Source organism: Ambystoma mexicanum, chromosome 12 (genome assembly GCF_040938575.1).
Source record: "Ambystoma mexicanum isolate Mex_15411 chromosome 12, UKY_AmexF1_1, whole genome shotgun sequence".
NCBI lineage: Eukaryota > Metazoa > Chordata > Amphibia > Caudata > Ambystomatidae > Ambystoma > Ambystoma mexicanum.
The window spans coordinates 609,284,647-609,305,245 of NC_090936.1; the positions used below are offsets into that span (position 1 = coordinate 609,284,647).

Genomic DNA, 20,599 nt, shown 5'->3' on the forward strand with positions numbered 1-20,599 from the left:
ATAACCTAGGGCTAATGCATTTCGGAATGGTAACATTCCTTCCTCAGAGCCAGGTTAAATGTACACAAGCATACAAAAAAATCTTTCTGTTAGAATATTTTGAAAAACATCAAATGTATATGCATTCAGGAGAACAGGGTACCCACAATTGACAAACACGTACATGTAGACAGAGAGAAGAGAAGAGAACATTGTCAGTGATTTGTAAACATTACATTAATGCGTTCTTTAAAAGACTATTATCATCCGACATTCAAATTGCACTTCCGTCAAGGTTTACATTAGATCTATTACTAAGTGTCTTCTGGTCAAGTATTCTGGGGGATAAGGCAAGACATTTTCATGTTATCACTGACCTGAAACGGGTGGCTTCACTACATGCCGTTCAAACGTTCCTTCTCAGAACGCTGCAAAATGAAATAGTATGCTGCATTTAGTCACGATCACTCGTGGTTGCTTCTAATACGTGCCTGTCTGTGTGAAAGCCGAGCGCTTACCTTGTGAATGTGTAGCTCGCTCGAGCGAAGTAACCTCCGACTGCGGGTAGCAAGAAGGCTCTGCTTGCGTCTGCGTGTATATGTGTAATGTTGTCATGGTGATGTAAATCTCAAAATGGCGGATGGCGGGTGCATGAAGTAGCCATACTAGAGTGGGCAATTAAAAGCAGTGTTAAAGGTCTAAAATTTGTACCAACCTTTGGTACTAACACAAAGGTTGAACTTCACAAACTAACTAGAAAACTGAAGTTAAAAGTGTTCTTTGCAGAAATGGAGCACAAAGCTAAAGAACGAGATCCCGCAGATTTTATCAAGTTTAAACCAAAAAGCACATTCATTCCACCTATTAGTGTACCTGAAATTGACATATTCGAGAAAATGGTAATCACAGATCTGAAAAAAATCAAATATGGAACACCACAAAAGAATAATTTCAGTAGAGGAGAGATGTCAATGATACGCAATCTATATTCTGATGATAGCATCACCATAAGACCAGCAGATAAGGGGGGAGCATTGGTGATACAGGACACACAAGATTATGAAAAGGAATGCAAAAGACAGTTGGATGACCACACAGTCTATTTAAGAATCGAACATGATCCAACCAAAGATATCAGCAATAACTTGTCAATCCTTTTAGACAAGGCGGAAGAGAGGGAAATGATTACAAAGAAAACAAGAGCATTTCTACAGACATCCAGTCCAACCATCCCACACTTTTATCTTTTACCAAAGCTTCATAAAGGATTGACAAACCCGCCAGGGAGACCAATAGTGGCGGCCACAGGAGGCATATTACAACCGCTAGGAACTTATATCGATTACTTTCTCAATCCGCTAATACAAAAAACACCAACTTCTGTCAAGAATAGTACACACTTCCTTAATATTCTGGAAAGGACACAACTATCTGAGCAAGACATCCTATTCACCGTCGATGTGGCAAGTCTTTATACGAGCATTCCCCATAACATGGGTCAAGAAGCGGTCGAATGGCTCCTCCTACAAGAAGACGACATAGGGGGGCGGCTAAAGAATTTATTATGTCACTCCTGATTTTCATCTCCACGAATTCTTACTTTAGATACAAGAACGACTACTACATCCAAACTTCTGGCACAGCCATGGGCGCAACCATGGCACTATCGTAATCGTATGCCAATGCTTTCATGTATCGCTTTGAAATGACAAACATCTTAGAAAAAGCAGAGTGGAAAGACAAGCTCAAAGTGTGGGTACGGTATATCGATGATATCTTCGGTATATGGCAGGACACAGAGAAACATTAAACAAATTTCTACAATACATTAATAGTATTGACCACCGGATACAATTTACCTCTGAGATAGGGAACCCTGGGATACATTATCTGGACATTCAAGTCAAAGTACACAAACAGCAGATCACCACCACTCTATTTTCTAAACCTACAGACAGAAACAATTTATTGCACAGGATGAGCTTTCACCCTCAAAAAACCTTACGAAATTTACCCTATGGACAAATGCTTCACCTCAAGAGAATTATCAGCGACCAGAGAGAGTTTGAGCAAGAACTAGTTAAACTAAGTAAGAGGTTGGAAGACCGTGGATATCCGGAGGAGGATATTAAGATGGCAGCAGAGAAGGTAGCAACTAAAACAAGAGAAAGCACCCTGACTCCTAAAGTTACCAAGACATCACCATCTTTGGTATACGTGTCCAAATTTTCCAGCCAGAGCATGCAAATCAAAAGGTGTATTAATAAGCATTGGCAAATCCTGACTAAAGATGAAAGAACCAAAGAATTGTTCGCCGATCCACCTACATTTGCTTATCAAAGATCCAATAATCTAAGGGACCTACTCGTCAACACACGCGACGATAAACCAAGAAGAAGTCCAACCAAAAGATTCGGCACGTACCCATGCCTGAATTGCAGTAATTGCAACAATATCATAAAAGGAGCTTTTGTGTTGCATCCGCACACAGGGGAAAAAATTGCAATAAAATGCCACGCCACATGTAACACGGAGAACTGTATATACTGCATACGTTGTCCCTGTGGACAGTACTATGTAGGAGAAACGAAAAGTACGCATCCGCCTGAATGAACACAAGTCATGCATTCGCAATAAGAACATCAACTCAGCAGTAGCTAAACACTTCAATGAAAAGAAGCACAATATCTCTCGGATCAAATTTCAGGTATTAGAAGTCGTCGTAAATACTGGCACGGACACTAAGAAGAAGAGACAACAAAGAGAATCCTTTTGGATTGATAGACTGGAATCATTGTCACCTCGAGGAATGAACAATGAGTTCGATCTTAACTGTTTTCTATAATAGTATCTGTTTTTACAACACATTGAACTTACCTGTGTTTTAGACATGTCACTCTTGAGAATGTAAACACCTGGGAACACAGTATCCACCCATTATTATAAACCACACACAAAAACATAATTTGACCCCTGACTACCTCATGTAACGCACAGCACTATATTTTATTTACTTCACCAATCAGAACAGAGGGCATCGCGGTTCTATTAGGATCATTTGTGCAATCCAGCGTATTTATGCAAACGAGTTACCATACACCAGCATTAACACTGCTTTTAATTGCCCACTCTAGTATGGCTACTTCATGCACCCGCCATCCGCCATTTTGAGATTTACATCACCATGACAACATTACACATATACACGCAGACGCAAGCAGAGCCTTCTTGCTACCCGCAGTCGGAGGTTACTTCGCTCGAGCGAGCTACACACTCACAAGGTAAGCGCTCTGCTTTCACACAGACAGGCACGTATTAGAAGCAACCACGAGTGATCGTGACTAAATGCAGCATACTATTACATTTTGCAGCGTTCTGAGAAGGAACGTTTGAACGGCATGTACTGAAGCCACCCGTTTCAGGTCAGTGATAACATGAAAATGTCCTGCCTTATCCCCCAGAATACTTGACCAGAAGATACTTAGTAACAGATCTAATGTAAACCTTGACGGAAGTGCAATTTGAATGTGGGATGATGATAGTCTTTTGAAGAACGCATTAATGCAATGTAATGTTTACAAATCACTGACAATGTTCTCTTCTCTTCTCTCTGTCTACATGTACGTGTTTGTCACTTGTGGGTACCCTGTTCTCCTGAATGCATATATATTTGATGTTTTTCAAAATATTCTAACAAAGATTTTTTTGTATGCTTGTGTACGTTTAACCTGGCTCTGAGGAAGGAATGTTACCATTCCGAAATGCATTAGCCCTAGGTTATTTTTCTTTGCCTTTATATCAGCACAAAACGAATTGAAGTTTAACCATTCGTTAACTAAATGAGAAATCGAATTGAATTGCAATTTGCAGAATAAAAGCACTTTGAAGCAACTTTATCAAAGATGGCTTTACTGTCATTTATATTCTAAAAACAAATGTTCTAACCCTATTGGGGGAATTTAGGTGTGGAGCCCACACCGAAGGCTAATAAGCCTAGGTCCTTTCTCTTTAACCACCAATTACCAGCCACACTCCTTACTAAAAGAGTCAGACTTTTGGGCAGTTTTACAACATAGGTACATGTTTCAATAATTGCGACTACAACACCTACAGTGCCAACAATTCTTGAAATTTTGAAAACAAACCGTTGTCATGCCTCGTTCTGATATTTGAAATGGGGAGTTTGCATGAATTTATGCAGTGTTTTTCGGTCTAATTTCTTTCCCCACGTATCTGGCCAAGAATCTATGTTAAGAACTCCTGAGGTCTCGGCCAGAATTTGCCCTGAGGTGCACACCAAATTGAGCACTGGGATCCAGGATATCGCCATCTACAAGGGGCTGATCAAAAATAATTCCTTCAATCCAACACAAGATGCAGTATACACTTAAAACTAATTCATCTATTAGATTATATTTTTACTCCAGTTCCCCTTAAGAATGTTAATTTTATGTAGGAGAATTGCCCTGTCAAATGTTTCCGTTGGGATTTTGTAAAAGGCAATGGGCCTTTTTACGTTTATTCAAGCTTCCGATTGAGTAACTTAAACAAATACGCTTGGGGCACTCTTTGTTTGTGAATGGCCGTATTTAAACACCCCCCCCCCACCCCCTAAGTAGTTTAATGATATATGCATTATGTTTTGAGTTTATGAAACTGACTGTATAGTCCTTTTAAAAAGTGTTGTTACCAGTTTGTTTGAATATCTGGGGCTTTGCCGGGTATGGTAAAGGCTAATGATGTGTGTTTGTTCTGCAGGGAATATGCCAATCAATGCCTAAATGCTATGCCAAAATAGAGTTTGAGTGGGGGGAAATGCATTGTTACAATTAATGTGTTTTAACTTGCACTGACTGCTCTCCCTCTAAAATGCGAGCTTATCTTATGTTTCACATAACTGTCACTTTATGCCTCTGCAGATTTTTCTTTCATGATTGCATCAATGTTGGCTCTGTTGCTCAGGCTCGTATAGAGCACTTCTTTGGATTGTTGGTGTTTTTTATAGACTGCCTCCCCCAAAATGGTTCTTACTTTAGTATCACCTGGGACTACATGAATCAGTAAGTGTAAGGTACCACAGTCACACTTGCCCTGGTAATCTTTGCTGCTAGTTTTACCTTTGCTGACCCCCACTACATGCCGACTCATTTTTAGTTTTGACTATTGGGTGGCACTAAAGGGCCACATATAAGCCAGAATTCTTGCATTAGTATACAGCTATGGAGAAATGCCATATGAGGAGGGACACAAAGCTTGTAGGTGTTTCGTTATTTACCCACCAGTGGACTGCCCATGGCTATGCTAATCCCTATGGCCATTCCCACCCATTTGCTGCCCCTCCGAAAAAAACACATCCAACTGGGATCTCCTTGAGCTAGCTTTTTTAAGTTTAAACATCAAACTGTGCTCAAAGTGCATGCCAGTGTGTTTTTCAAAACCTGTTTCTGAGAATTAATGACTTAGAGTGGTAAATGCTCTATTGGTGTAATAAAAATGTCGTAACCAGGTCTGCCTTCAGCTACTCGATTTATAATGAATATGTGTGTCCTTAATTGAAGTCCTGTTAAAAACCATCCTTGGCAAAGCCAATCGTTTGGCTTGTGCATAAATATAGGGCCTGCTATTATGTGCCCAGGCACTCACGCCAGTTTGCAGCGGCTACTATCGATGTCCAGTTAATACCCCGATGGGAATGCCTACACAAAAGCCCTAATTGTTGGCATAGCTAATGCTTGTATTTTGACCATGGTAGGTGTTACGGAGAATTCTCATTCTATGGCTAATTTCCCTTAACTATAGAGTCCCCCAGCAGCTTTACTTGATTTGAAGGGTTTGTTTCTTTTTACCTGCTAAGAGTGTGACTCTTTCCCACTCTTAGGCATTTTTGCTATGTGTGCTCTATGCTATTTTTGTGTTTAATCTCTATGGGTTTTTTTCTCACCTCCACAGGAACCATCTTTATTCACATGTGTTACACACCACCCTCAGTGCAGTGACACGGGTGTCGTAGCAATCCCAAAACATAGACTCCATACCCTGGGACTGACTACTGTCTCCGAGGGCATGTAACGTCCCCATTGACCTTACTAGTTGAATCCTATGAACTAAACCAGTACAACCCATATTACTAATGAGGTACTGGAAGGGGTTAATCATTTTTCCCCTATGTTCATTTTCGAGAGGGGTACCATACAGTCCCTCCCTCAAGTTTCTGGCTGGTGGCAGTGGTTACTACCATAAATATTCGACTGTGAATATTTCCCTATGGGATTTTCCCATTGTTCGAGGCTACTCGTTTTCTGACAGCCTCTAACATACCGCCGGTGTATTTTAATATTAACTTTACTCTGGTAGGTTTTTATTGCCAGAACTTCTTTCTCGTGTCTTCCTCTACTCCTAACCCAGGTCGGGGATCCTTTGTTCGTCCTTTTGGCGGGCTTCTGCCGAGAAGCCCTCCTTTCGGCGCCACTGAGTCTGGGGTGGGTCCATTGTGTGGGAGGGGGAGTAGGACCCCTGGACAGGGTTGCCTTAGCAACCCATGTTGCACTCTATCCTGATAGGCTGGAGGGTCTCCCGCCAAGATGACCACTCCACTGTATGAGTGACAGCCAGGCTGCATGAATGGGGATCTTTTTGCATAAAAGCAGGGTCCTGAGGACTGGAAAGAGCAAGACGTCGCCACTGGAACTAAGAAGCCGAAGAGGAGAGAAGCCAAAGACATCTGCAACGACTGAACCATCGGTGAAGCCCTGCTGCAGCATCTCACCACTTTTCTCCACATGACGAGAGAAGATCTTCATCTGCAAGAGCCTTCTTCCCTTGAGCTGGTGGGGCCAACCAGTTTGCCAATCGCCTTTCCGGACCTGTCTTTGTCGAATCTCCCGTAGCCTGTACTCGGAGGCCGGATAGCCAGGCACCAGTCCACCCGGACCGCCCATTTTCAAACATTGTGAAATACCATTTTGCTCAGTTTTCATTTTAAGTATTGCCTATACTGATGCTGAACGGGTTCACAAACTGATGGAAAGTGTTGCTAGGGTGTATAAGAAACTATTTCTAGATAACTTGTGTTTTCCCTCCCTTGTGAGGAATTGTTAGAGGATCCCTTGTAGTTGTCACTGAGCCGTTTTGCTCAGTTTTCACTCTAGTTCACTTGGTCTACAATTCAACTTGGAATGTGTATATTTTTTCCTTTTGACTTAATTTAACTTGCTTGATGACTGTGATACATGTGTTTTATTAGAAGTGTATAAAATAAATATATATCTACTTTTTAAATACGAAGCTTTGGTCAGTGTTTCCTTGTGCCATAGTACTGTAGGCCTATTGTGTAAACCCTGAATACGGGTCATCTCCCTCTTGATATAAGTCTGACTGCTCAGCCACAGCTACCAACTAAATCTTTGTGGTACAGACTGATACCAAAGGGGATTTATTGCTCTCACCTTTAGTCCTAATCTTGTGTAGTGCTCCCTAAGGGAACTGCACAGGATTCTGCTTAACAGTAGGTGTCCTGGTTCTATTCAACACGCTCCTGGAAGTGGGCGGGAAATGTGGAAAGCATGCAGCCGCACGTGTCTGGCCCTCAGTGCTTTTAAATTGATTACTGTGAGACGTTTTAGAGCTTGGCATGTCTTGGATGTAATGTTTGAAACCCATTCATGTACACATCGAATGCATTCGCTAGTGTATTTGCCCATAGTGTTTAGTCTAAAAAGCACAAGCTACCTTGTATACACCTTTTTGCCTCCATTGTTTAATCAAGTATTTCCGATATTGAGAATGTTTACCAAAGTACAACAGGAACTCCTGTCATATGGCACTGTTTTCTTTACCTTCTACGATGCCCTAACAAACTTTTCAAACCGAGAGCAAGTGGCCATTTATTCCATGGCAATTTGTTTCAGAGGTAGCAAGTAACTATATAATTGCTGATTGAAGTTTAAGCCGACAAACTCCCATGATAAAGTATCTCTTGGGTTGGCTTCTTTTCCTTCTACCAACTGTGCATGTCAATAGCTTGTCAGCATGTACCTCGTGTGGCACTTTAAACGTTCATTGTTAATTGATACGGTTTTCCCCCACAGGTGGAGAATAAGTGACAATTTATTGTCTGAAGCAAAGTTTTCAGGATGGTATCCAAGCGGCTACCTCCGATAATGGATGGCTAAGGAGAAAAGCTCGAGTATGGCGGCAACGTTTGGGATCGATTGAAGCCCGCTGCGTGACACACTTCGCGTGTTACTTCACATGCGTCTTTTTTAAACTCCAAGCCACTTTAAAATGAGCACTCTGGGTCTTGTTGCTGATCCAGGACCTGAACATTGTTACTGAAACCGGCAAAGGGGAGTGGCACATGCAGTTAGAGCTGGGGGTTGCAGGGCAGATATCGGCAAAGCAAAAGGAAGCAAAGAAAGCTCATTTAGCGGACTGTGCCATGACACCTCTTCCCCCGTAGGCCCCCTCCGCCTGTAGCAATGGATTTTCGGATCATCCACGCTCCAGCTGTTGCTTGATTTACCCACTGGAAAGCAAAAAAAGCGGCCTGGGATTTGACCACAAAAGCAAGCGCTGCTCTTCAGCTGGTGCTCTATACATGGAATTGCTGACCCCGGATTTGATAGGCCTTCGTTTGTGCTGCCTTTGACTCCCTTGGAGCACCAACTGTGTGTGTGTGTTGGAGGGGTTAGGACGAGTCTCGGGGGTCTATGGTCTATTGCGTCTGTCACAGAGGGTGACCCTAAATTTGCCAGGCATAGACTGTGGTCTGCCTGGCCTCCCTTGGAGGAGTTTCCTTGTCACAGATCAACTACTTTGAATTTTTTTCCACAAAAGAAGCTTCAGCAGAATCATGTGAAAGCCAGTAAAGTTGGCTTGTTTGGGAGCTCATTGAACAATCCCTCCCTCCCCATCCCTGCTTTTCCTCTCACCTACAACTTACCCTATCCTCCAATTCCTCTTGGGTTTGGGCTATGCGTCACGCGAGAACCTCGCTCTCCGTTCCAAGATGCCCGCAGGTTCCACAAAGAGGTTTAAACCAAGCAAGTACATACCAGTGTCGGCAGCCATCGTCTTTCTCGTCGGCTCCACTACTCTCTTCTTCGCCTTCACGTGAGTGTTGTGTAGCTTCTGCTGATTGAAATGTAGTCTAAGATGCGAATGTACTGACAGTATGTTACAGATTTCGATTTTTAAGGAACACACTCTCGAAACCAATTGTAAAAAGAAAGAAAAAAGTGTTGATCGTTGAAAAATGTAGGGGATAAGGGAGCACGAGTGGGGCAAAAACTGGCTATAGGGAGGACCCCCGCCTCTCTTCGCTCCCAAAGGCAGGGTTGGAAATGGGGTGGGAAACTGCAGGCCAGAAAGTGGGAGGTAATGTCTGCAGATAGTCTCTTCCTATGTGCATTGTTACGGTTGCTCAGAGTGGGGTGTGATTCTCAGATCTATAGTGCTTAGAGTTTAGGTTGTGCCTAGAACTACTGCTACTCCCTGAACACAGTTGCTGAACATAGAGAGGTGAATGCAAGTCTTTGAGTATGTGCTCTTGCAGGGGCTCAGAAGCTAAACATAGAACTGATTTTTAGACCTGGCCTCTGTTTTCAACTTTAGGCCTACAGTATTAATGTAAGAGGAGGCGAAGGCCTATATGGGGTCTACAATCTGAACTGGGAGCTAAATGCTAATGCTCCACCCTGCACCTAAAATGTGTCCTAGTTGAGCTTCTGCACATAGATGGTGAACACAGACTGGCCCAAAGTGCATGCTATTGTCTGGGCTTTGGATCAGAGCAGAGTGCAGGCCTTTTATTTACTTTGAGTAGATGTTTTGCTTTGGGTCCCTGTTAACCGCAAAGATTTGCATTTTTGGCTTGCATGGCGTGGAATGTAATGTGGTTTTATGAGAACTTGTGAAACCTGCGTTTCAATAAACATGGCTAGTATGCGCTATTCTCCCAATTCAGTGATCTCCCTAGGACTCCTGTGCAGGACACGGCAGTTTTATGACAAGTCCAGTTATGTTCTGTTTGGTGCATTTTCTTTCCAATAGTAGCTTTGTGATCTCCAAATTACAGGTTATCCCCCGCCCACACCCCCCACAAAAAGCATGTTAAGTGCCCCCAAAAGTGAAAAACACCATGGCACTCTTAAAATGAAATCATGGGGGGATCACTGCTATACATCTGCCCATCGTTCCTTTTTATTTTTTATAGTTTACATCATTTGTTTTTGTATGAATGTAAACGCCTTGGATACAAATTTTACCACTTTCATGGTTTTTAGCTGTCCTTCAAGTAATTTGTTCTCCACCTATTATGTTGAAGCTGGCTTAAATAACATTTGTTATCTGTCCCCCCATCTTTAAGAATGGTTTAGAAAGCATATGTCTTCGCGCTAAAAATGTGTGCTGGGTGCACCGTTCATCAGTCCCGCTTTCCCGCAGGCTGCACTGTGCACAATCCAGCTCCGATTCTCCTTGCTTTAGCCCCATCTCCCTGCCTGGGAAAACGATGCGTTTTACTTTCATATGCTTTCTTTCTAAGAAGTTTACTCATTTATATTTCTCAACCTTTAGAATTCTCGCTCTTGATCTAGAATAGCTTTTTTTAAATACTAATATTTGCCTTTTAGGAAGCAGGGGCTCTATTGAGGTAATGGAACCCTCTGCTTTACGGGTGCAACTGAGCGCTCTGAATGACCTTCACCAACCATTTGCCATTTTAGATATTTTTTCCACTTGTTATAAATGGCTCTCAGAGCACATTGGGATTCTTCAAGACAGTTCTTATTCACGTGTAACATTTTTGTATCAATGCTTTGCCAATTGCGAATAGTTTTGGTTTTGTCAGCAATCTAATTTTGTAAGGTACATTTACTGTTATTTTTCTGTCCATATTATGCAGAACATTTTGAACTTGGGTTTCTGCGGGGGGGGGCAGGGTTCATTTTCAGCATGCATGAATCCGCTCCCATTCAGGTGAAAGAAAATGATCACTTCTTTATAAACCAGGGATCTGAAACTTGTGGCTCTCCATACTTTAGTCTAGGACTTCTTTGTCACTGGAAAAGATGTGTTCATGAGAGTTCCTCGTCCAGCTGATTTAGTAATGGTTTAGCAGTAATAAGATAAACCTCCTTTATCTTTGTCCGTTACGCTGGATAATGACAGATTGGTTCTACTTAAACAAGGTTGTTCCAACTATTACCATTGGAAGTGAAGCAGGCTGGAACATAACCCAAGGCTTCTGGACATATTTAGAGGGTCTTTTCTTGGGAAAAATTCTAAAACTACTGGCTAACGTCTCCATGACAGCTATCTGGCATGAGCTGTGTCTGGATTCCCTGCATGGAACAGTGCTGTGGCAGTCAGTAGAAGTGTTGAGGGAAATGCGCCTAAAGAATACGGCAGCGCCCTATAGAATCTTGGCGGCTTCCAACAAAATTCCACACTCCGGGTTATTGAGGACCTGGGCTGACGAAATGGACACGATACTGAACTTTGCTGATGTCGATATGGAAACGGTTCTTTATAATTCGCAGGCAGCAAAGAAAAAGTTAGAGATGGAACTGGGTTCAAAGCAATGAAAAACGTGATAAATTAGCTTTGTCTCTTTATCCTGCAAACGGCACGTGGAGACTATCAGTTGCTGCAGTATTTAACAAGATTTCCATTGCTGCATCATAGTGGCCAGTTCCTTAGACTAAGGTTAAATGCTTATAAAACCAAGGGAATGTTGTTCCTAAAGCATGATAAAGAAACTTTTAATAGTCTATGTAGATTTTGTCTTGTCTCAGTTGAATCATCAAAGCACTTTATTATGGAATGCGTAGACTTAAATTCCAAACCACTTATTCATCTCAGCAAATTTGTCCCCCAAACTGATATGGAGGATTGGTGGCTTTTTATGTTGGCTGGAAAAAACACTGAATTAAGCTATGCTGTGGTGGATTTTATGGATGCAATAATGGCTGCTGTGTAACGTAGGCGAGGAGCATTATGTGACTATTAAATCAGACGTTGGGGCCCTGCTGACTAACATTATCACGATGAATATGAAGTTGTTGATGTCATTAATAGGATTTTTTTTTTCTCTTGAAGATGTTTTTCAAGATGTTTAGGTTGAAGCCAAGAGGCTTGAAGTGAATGGTGTTATGTGTAATAAAAGTTTGTATAAACTATATGTCACAAAAGAAATACTTCTGCGGTATAGTTGGTCTTTGTACTTTGAGCAACTTTTAGAGATAAACACTTCTATAAATAAACCACATTGATGTTTATGCCGCCTGTAATTAAGACTATGCTTTTCTCCTACTGAGTGCTGGCTACAACAAAGTATTTTATGTTCAACTTTTGCTGGGTGGACATAGCACATTGATATTATTGGTTCTGCCCTTGGGATTGCCACCAGCAATGCAAATTCCACTCCTGCTCCTGAATGGCGATTATCGGGAGGGTATTTCTTTTGCCACACTTGCTTCCCCACTTTTGCATCTGTTAAATACTGATAATGGCTTTTGATCACCCTCGCTCTTCTTGGGTCTGGGCAATGCTTGTTTCAATCTTAATTATTGCCTGTTCCTCTTGGTGACAATGGTGACAATAGAATGTACAATTGTTCTTCTTAACTGCCCTATTTGTTTTTTTTAAAAAACTTTATTTATCTTTGCACACAGGTACATCACATGTTCATGTATATTTCTCTACATTTCACTACATACATTGTATACCATTATTGTCAGAGTCTACGTTTTCATTTTCAGCCTTGTCTGACAAATATTGTTTAAATCTTGCCCATATGTTCCTTGGTCTGGAAGAGGCCAAGACCGAATCAATATATAGTTCTTCCGTGTCATTTGTCCACACCATTTCCCTATCCCAATCTGTCTTGGTCGGAGGGATTGCTTTTTTCCATCTCATTAATATTGCCCTTTTAGCTATCAACAGACCCAGATTTAGTAATTGTTTCAAGATTGGATTCATTTTCCCCACCTCTCCCAGTATACATAACCTTGGTGTCCATTCAACTGGTTGGTCTGCCATCTCATCCAGTGCCTGACAAACCCCAGCCCAGTATTCTTTCAGCTGCCCACAAGCCCAAAGCGCATGTGGTATATATTGGCGTCGTCTTTATTACATCTTGGGACAAGTTCCCGGGTTGTCTGGATAGATCCGTCTGAGTTTAGCGGGGGTATAGTGGGTCCTATGTATTATCTTGTAGTGTATCAATTTATATCTGGAATTGCACAAAACCTGCTTAGTTAGTGCACAGATTTGGGACCACTCCAGATCGTCTATTTGCTGTCCCAGATCGTGTTCCCATTTATTCCTTGCAGTGTGTGTTCCTGATGGGCGTGTCTGCACTTAAAGTTTATATAAAGTTGAAGCTGTTATTTTCTGTGTCGCCCCAGTAAACATGTATCCAAGCCCAGTGTTTACCTCTGGCTCATTTGGGAATGTAGGATATATCTTCTGTGCGTCATTTCTAACCAACATGTATTGTTTGTTTATTTATGTTTCCCACGACTTCTTTTATATCTTCCCTTGGGACAAAGCATTTTTCTGGAAAGAGTTGCCCCCATTGAGCAATGCCCCTAGTGCTCCACTGCTTAGCTAATGCCCCATCTAGGGTGAAAGTTGAGTGGTGGTCCCCCCAGAGTGGCATGCTCGGGTGATATAGTCTATCTGTGCCATATATGTCTGCTATTTTGGCCCATGCCGTAGTTGTCACTTTCGCGGGGTCTATTGTGTTGTAGTGCTTGGGGGTCGGTCTGGTCAACTTATGCAGCAGTGTAGTTGCTTCACGTTCTTTTCGCTGGGGTGGTGGGTTCCCTGGATTGAGGAAAAGTGTGGCGCACTGGGCGTCGTGGTGTGCCTGTGCCGCAAGATAATATAGTTCCAAATCTGGTGCCATCAACCCCCCTCTTGGGAAAGTGTCTTAACGTTTTCAAGCTCAGTCTAGGGTTTCCTCTCCAAACAAATTCGTTGCAGGCGCTATTCATTTTCGAGAACGGGACACGACCTGGCCAAACTGGTACCGTGCTGAATAGATAGAATAGCTTCGGTAATATTACCATTTTAATTAATGCAATTCTTCCCATCATTGAGATAGGTAGAGCGCTCCATCGCTTTATCTTAGTGCATAATGCGTCAGCTAGGCACTATAGTTCAGGGCGCAGGATAGTTGGGACGTTCTGGCGATGTATGCCCCCAGGTAAAGAATATGTGTTGGGCTCCACACGAGACCATATAGTTTAGTGGGTTTCTTTGTATTTCCCGTCAGTGGGAACAACTCTGATTTGTTAGGGTTTATCCATAGGCCCGAGTATTCTCCGAATCTTTTAACCTCAGCCAGGATCTTGCCCAGCGATGGCTCTGGGTTCTTAAGATATAATAGGATGTCGTCCGCGTATAACGTTATTATTTGAGGGTTGCCGTCTAGCAGTAGGCCGCAAGAGCTGTAGCGTGACCTAAGTATATGCCAGGGGTTCTATTATTAGGGAGAACAATAGTGGGGAAAGTGGGCAGCCCTGACGGGTACCTCCCCGCAGGTTTAATTTGTCTGTCAAGTTACAGTTCACTCTTATCCTAGCATGGGGGGGATGAGTATAGTATTTGTATCCACTTTATGAAATTAGGGGCAAATCCATATTTCCGCAATACACCAAATAGAAAGGGCCATGAGACAGTAGCAAATGCTTTTTGCATGTCTAGGGATACCGCTATCCCTTGCGTCTGGTGGGGTGGGGGGTGCGAGGGGGCAGTGTGGCTAAAATTTTGTGGCATTTTCTAATATTCGTTGCTGTTGATCTACCTGTGATGAACCCCGCCTGGTCTTCATGCAGCATGTAGGGCATCAAAGGTGTTAATCTGGTAGCTATAATTTTAGCGAAAATCTTCGCATCCGTGTTTATCAGTGAAAGTGGTCTATAAGAGCCACAGTCTTCTGAGGGTTTCCCTGGTTTAAGGAGCAGCGTGATCACCGCCTCTCTAGTGGTTTCAGGGAGTTCTCCCTTTTCCAAGGCTTCCTCCCATACTACAAGTAACCTAGCGGTTAGTTCCTGGGTGAACTCTTTATAGAATTCTGCCCTGAGGCCATCCGTTCCAGGGGCTTTCCCATTAGGGAGTGCTTTGATCACCTCTATTATTTCATACTCCGTAATTGGGCATTGTAATGAGTCCCTAGTGGCGTCGGCCAGGAGTGTTGTTGGAATATGGGAGAGGTACTGCTGGATCTCCTCATCGGTGACATCACACTGAGGAGAGTATAGTTGTTTGTAGAATGTGTAAAACGTCTCTTCCACCTTGCTGTGATCAGTGGTCGCTGTGCCATCTGGCATGTGTATGCATGGTATAGTTGATGGGCCTCTCTCTCCCCTTACTGCCCTAGCCAGTAGTTTCCCTGGGCGCTCCCCTTCCCCATATCGGCGCGCTGCGATAGGTCTGTCAAAATATCTAATCTCTTGATCTGCTGCCTCGATGTATTCATCCAGTTTAGTCTTGATTTCTGAGCTGAGCTGTGTCGATGGTGTATGCGCATGTTGAGTTTGTAGTGTGTTTAATTGGGATTCTAGTCGCTCTAGTCTTCCCCTAATATCTGTGTTCATTTCAAAGTATTCTTGTATGTGTCGCAAGATTGTGTTATTGTAAACCAGATCTCTTAAGGCTGCAGGCTTGAATCTCCATGGGGGTCTGAGTGTCGTATTACCGGGGATACGTAGTGTTAGTTTTATTGGTGAATGATGAATGTGTCCTGGGGCAGATATGGAAAATGGAAACCCATGACAGGATAACATTGTCCACTAGCCATAAATCTATTCTAGAATGCACGTCCTGCACGGAGGAATAAAATGTATACTCTCTTTTAGATGGGTTTAATGTTTTCCATGCGTCTTTTAGATTTAGATCTGTCATGTGTAAGAGTATTGTCTGGGCTGCCTTGGTGAGTGTTCTGGCTTGTGTCGATGTACGATCTGTGTGAACATCCAGGATGGTGTTAAAGTCTCCTCCGCAAATTAGTAAGGCTGTTGGGTATTTCGCTATTTTATGGAATATTTGGGAGTAGAACACTGGGTCATCAATATTAGGCCTATATACATTCAGTAGGAGTATCTCCTTATCACATAACGTGCCATGAACCAGTACATACCTCCCCTCGGGGTCGCATTCAACATTTATACATGTAAACCGTAGGGATTTGTGTATCAGGATGGCTGCTCCCCTTGCCCGTTTAGAGTACCTCGTGACATACTGATGGGGCCCCCCAATTTGGCATCAATTGTTCACCTTGCTGTGGGCCTATGAGTTTCCTGCAAAAAGACTATTTTGGGTGACTGTCTATTGATACATGCAAGTATCTTTCTTTTCTTTATTATGGACCCCAAACCTCTCGTGATATCTTCTGTGCCTGTTTTAGCCATTATCTATATAGTGTTTGTTGACATACGCATGAGAGAACATTCTAGTTGTCTTCATGAATCTTTGGATTTAGTGCCTGTGTGCTTTTTCTTTTTTCTGTAACATTAGTCTTGTCATAACCAAACCCCAACATTCCCACCTTGACACCCCTCCCTCACAGTTCCCCTAACTTCAACCGTGCCCGTGGAGTAGCTCCCTCCCCACCCATCAGCAATCTGAGCTCCTGCTATGGGGGAAGCTGTGGCGGTTTCCAATGCCCTCGCCAGCATTGAGTACTTATGATGAGACCGATTCTGCGATGCTGCTCAAACTCGTATGTCTTAAATGGGGTATTGGATATCAACATTATTCATCAAAGTAAGGATGTTTACCCCTTTTAAGAGCCACCAGCGGGAGGCTCACTGTGTCGGGGAACAATGGCATAGTATAACTTGAACATGTTTACTATTACATAACCCCGGTATTCATGAATTCTCCTCCTCCCGTGGCTGTCTTGCTGGGGCCGGGATGTGTGTTTCGACAAAAGTTGCTGCTTCCTCCGAAAATGTGAAGAAATGCACTTTGTTTTGGTGCTGGATTTTGAGTCTCGCCGGGTATAGCATTGAATATTGCACCTGACGTTCGCGCAACAGTTTTTTGACCCCTGTGAATAGTTTCCTCTCCTGTTGTACTGCCAGGGTAAAGTCAGGGAAAATACGTTTAATGTTCGCCTCCCAGCGTAGCTCTTGCTTCTCCCTTGCGGTTTTCAAGATCAAGTCCCTATCTCTGTAGTTCAACAGACGGCCAATTATCAGTCTGGGGTATTCTCCTGGCTTTGGTTTAGGGGCAAGGGATCTGTGTGCCCTCTCAACAAGAAACATTGGTGACCAGCCGGGATCTCCCAAAAGGGTACGCAAAAGTTCTTCTATAGCTTTCTCCATTGACCCCTTCATTGCATCCTCCGGTACCCCTATAATGCGAATATTTTTCCTTCGGGATCTTGCTTCTAAGTCTTCACATTTGGCCTTCACCGTGCCCAGCTCTACTGCCATTGTGGACACAGTAGTTTTCAGACTTTCAAGTGCATCCTCTGTGCCTGAGATCCTCGTCTCTGCTTCAGTGATGCAAGATGTTGTTTTTTCCAACTGACACGTAATGATTGTCACATTTGCTGTTATTCCATCCAATTTATCATTTAGTGCCGAGAAGCCCTTTTGCATGGCCTGGAAGACCGCCTGGGGGTTCATCGTTGAAGTCACTGATGTCTGTTGTTCTTGTGAGGGTGCCTCTTCGTCCATCATGTGGTCAGTGTCTTTCTGTAGTGCCATTGTGAATGTACCCATGGTTCCTTTGCCTTTCTTGGATCCAAAGTTTTTGGGCATCGTATCCCTTCTCAGCCCTCAATGTGGTCAGGACCAGAGAGACCGACTTACCGATCGACTTTTCGGGCTAGCTGTACTTCATTGGACTTGGACCAGTCCCGTCGGCGAACGCCCACAAGGCGATCCAGGGGGATGCGTTTTCAGATACTGCGTCACCTCCCTGCACTAATTGGTACCAAGTGTATTTGCTTCATTGTTTATAGTTATTCCATATAGCTCTCCCCGCCTCCTGCTCAGGTTTGTAGTTCTCGCTATTGTGATCAAAGAGGATTAGTTGTCCCTGGTCGAGTATATGGTTGTGCTGATATAATGGAGAGTTGTGTTCATTTATCTCATTGTGGGCCTCAGATCTGGTCACAGCTCTCTCCCACGCCCTTCCCCGGCGCCCGTGGCCAAATAGGTTGTACGCCCACGGGCTATCTGGTGGGTCGGTGGGTCTAGTCGGGTCCTAGAGTCCTGGGGTGGGGAGGCTGGAAGTCGATCAGCACCTGGGGGGGGCGGGGGCTGACATTTGCCCTGGTCCCCCCCGCCCCCTTAATGACTCGATGTTGATGTTTTGCTATCCCGCAGGTTGATAACAGGTTCCCACCGTCTGGTTTGCATGTCCTTTTTTTTGGAGTGAACTAGTGTGTGGGTGGGAGTTCCCACTCTTGGTTCTTTGCCGCCTATGGGTGCCCCCACGCCCGTGACTGCGCAACACCCACAGGCCATGGGTTTTCTATAGTTGTCGTCTGTAGCCCTCCCGAGGTTCACTCCAGTTGAGACAGTTTATAGGATTATGGGAGGTGAGAATGGGCCCCCTCCTGCGTAGTGTGGGATGCAGTGTTTACTTCTCAGAGGCGAGGTGATCCATCCATAAACAGTGGGGCGGGCTGGGGGAAGGAGACTGCCTGTCGTGCCCTCTGTTAGCACGGGTAGGGAGTGCGAGCAGGGCGCCTGCCGCGGGGTGCCCACAGGCCTCAAGGACCCCCCTCAGCTGCGACACAACCCAATCCCAGGGCTCAGTGATGGGTGCTGGGCTCCGCGGGGCCTATACCCACCCCGTCAGTCTTCGGATTCACGCGGGACCGGAGGCCGATGGGGGCGCGGAGTTCCTCCTCCTCTCTTTTGCGCACACAGCAGCGGCAGCCGGCCGTGCCAGGTGTTGATGGGCGTATGTTAGTGAGGGGGTGGGGGGGCCCGCAGGCACTCAACGGGGCCCGGAGCGCCCGCGCTTACCTCCCGATGCCAGCGATGCACACCCTTGTTCGCCGCACCTCCTGTAGAATCAGGCCGGGCTCCTCCCCACGGCACTCGGCGCATTGCCGGCTCCCACCTCGCAGAGAGTGTGGGATCTAAGCCGCTCCAGTTTTCTGCAATCACACGTTCCTTCTCTGCCAAACTTTGTGTGTGTGTTCCAGCACTTTCGCTGCTTGCTCTCTATTAATTTTTTGCAAAATCGGTCAGTATTTGCAGCTATAACGCCATTTCAGGCCTGGATTCCGCCGGAGCTCACATGGGAGCGTCCATTTCCTCTTGTGGGCAACTGCGCCCCCCCTTAACTGCTTTGGCTTGGAGCAATATTGGTTGCAGTAAAGGTCTTTTCCTATTGCCTTCTTTTGGCTCGTAGTTCTTATCTTCAGAATTACTATTGCCCCAATGTTGTTTTTCTGCCACTTTAGTTGATGAGCCTTACTTTGGTATGCGTAGTTAGGCCCAATCACAAACTTCTGCCCCTTAACATTAATTTGGTATTCAAAATTAGAAGCAAGGGTCAGCTGGCGATCAGAGTTCTGCCGTCACATTCAACTAGTGAACTCACTGGGTTTCTGCATACGGGTCGGCTTAGTCCGCTGCCTTTGTCTTTCGCTTTCTTTGCTTCCCGCTCCCAGATTAGTTGGCTTCTCCTGCTCCCTGCAGTCCTCGCTGATCAGGGAAAGAGGGGTCTTGGCTCCAGAAGTGCTCCAGTGCTCAACTACCACCGGAGCACACTTTACTTTGGGGGAAGCATTCAAAATGAACGCTTCCCTCCACGCAGCCTCTACACACAAGACCTTCAGGGGGGAAAGTCTTCAGTGATAATGCTTCCTGCTGCGCAACCTTTGCAGACAGTGTTTTAAGGCAGAGTCCGTAACGAAACCGGCATCCGCTTCCCAGTCCGCGGTGGCTCCGGCGTCTCTGCTGCCCCTCAATATCTGCTGCATTGACGTCGAATCACAAACAGTACTCACCCTCTGTGCCTACAGCTACTACTACTACTACTACTACTACCACTACTACTACTGCAACAACTGCAAATACAACAACTACTCATAGCCTGCACCTGAGGGGGCTTTTTATACTGTTTAGTCCCTCTCGGATGTGGGTCATTGAAATCACTAGACTGCACCATGCATTCTAATGTCTCCAGATCCCTCGTCCTTGTCCCAGTACTTTGGGCATTTTTCCCTTCAAATCACTTTTAATGAAATAACTTCACTTCTATCATGCTTTCAGGAGGACCTTTTAAAAGGAGTCAATGATTGTTTTGTAATCAATTAAGTACTAGCTCTATAAAAACCTGAGTTGGGCATGTTCGGACGTTCACATTTAACTTCAGGAATTCTTACCATTTTATAAATGTGAACAACTTTGAGGGTGAGCTTTATTTCTACTGAACGACTGATTAAAAGGAGCCCTGCCACTCCAAGGGTAAATAACTTTAGGACAAGAAATGTCACTCTGACAAGCCATATCATATTCTGGCATCAGCAACATCTCTTCCTTCAAGGGAGACGCATACTGCGTCTCCCCTAACAGTCCTCCCACTCCCTTGGGGCCCTTTTCCTCCCCAGGGTTAGGATCAGGTAGCGGCTGCGTTCTCC

The 20,599-nt window shown here is 44.3% G+C and overlaps 1 protein-coding gene across 2 annotated transcripts in view; it reads left to right on the forward strand.

Moving 5' to 3' along the window:
• Positions 1 to 20,599, forward strand: part of ZDHHC5 (zinc finger DHHC-type palmitoyltransferase 5) — an 825,906-nt gene that overhangs the window by 30,493 nt on the left and 774,814 nt on the right. For both annotated transcript variants that reach the window (XM_069629025.1, XM_069629026.1), the window contains one exon: positions 8,067 to 9,090. In XM_069629025.1, coding sequence (XP_069485126.1) covers positions 8,987 to 9,090 — 104 coding nt within the window. In that variant the 5' untranslated portion in view covers positions 8,067 to 8,986. The remainder of the gene's footprint in view (positions 1 to 8,066; positions 9,091 to 20,599) is intronic.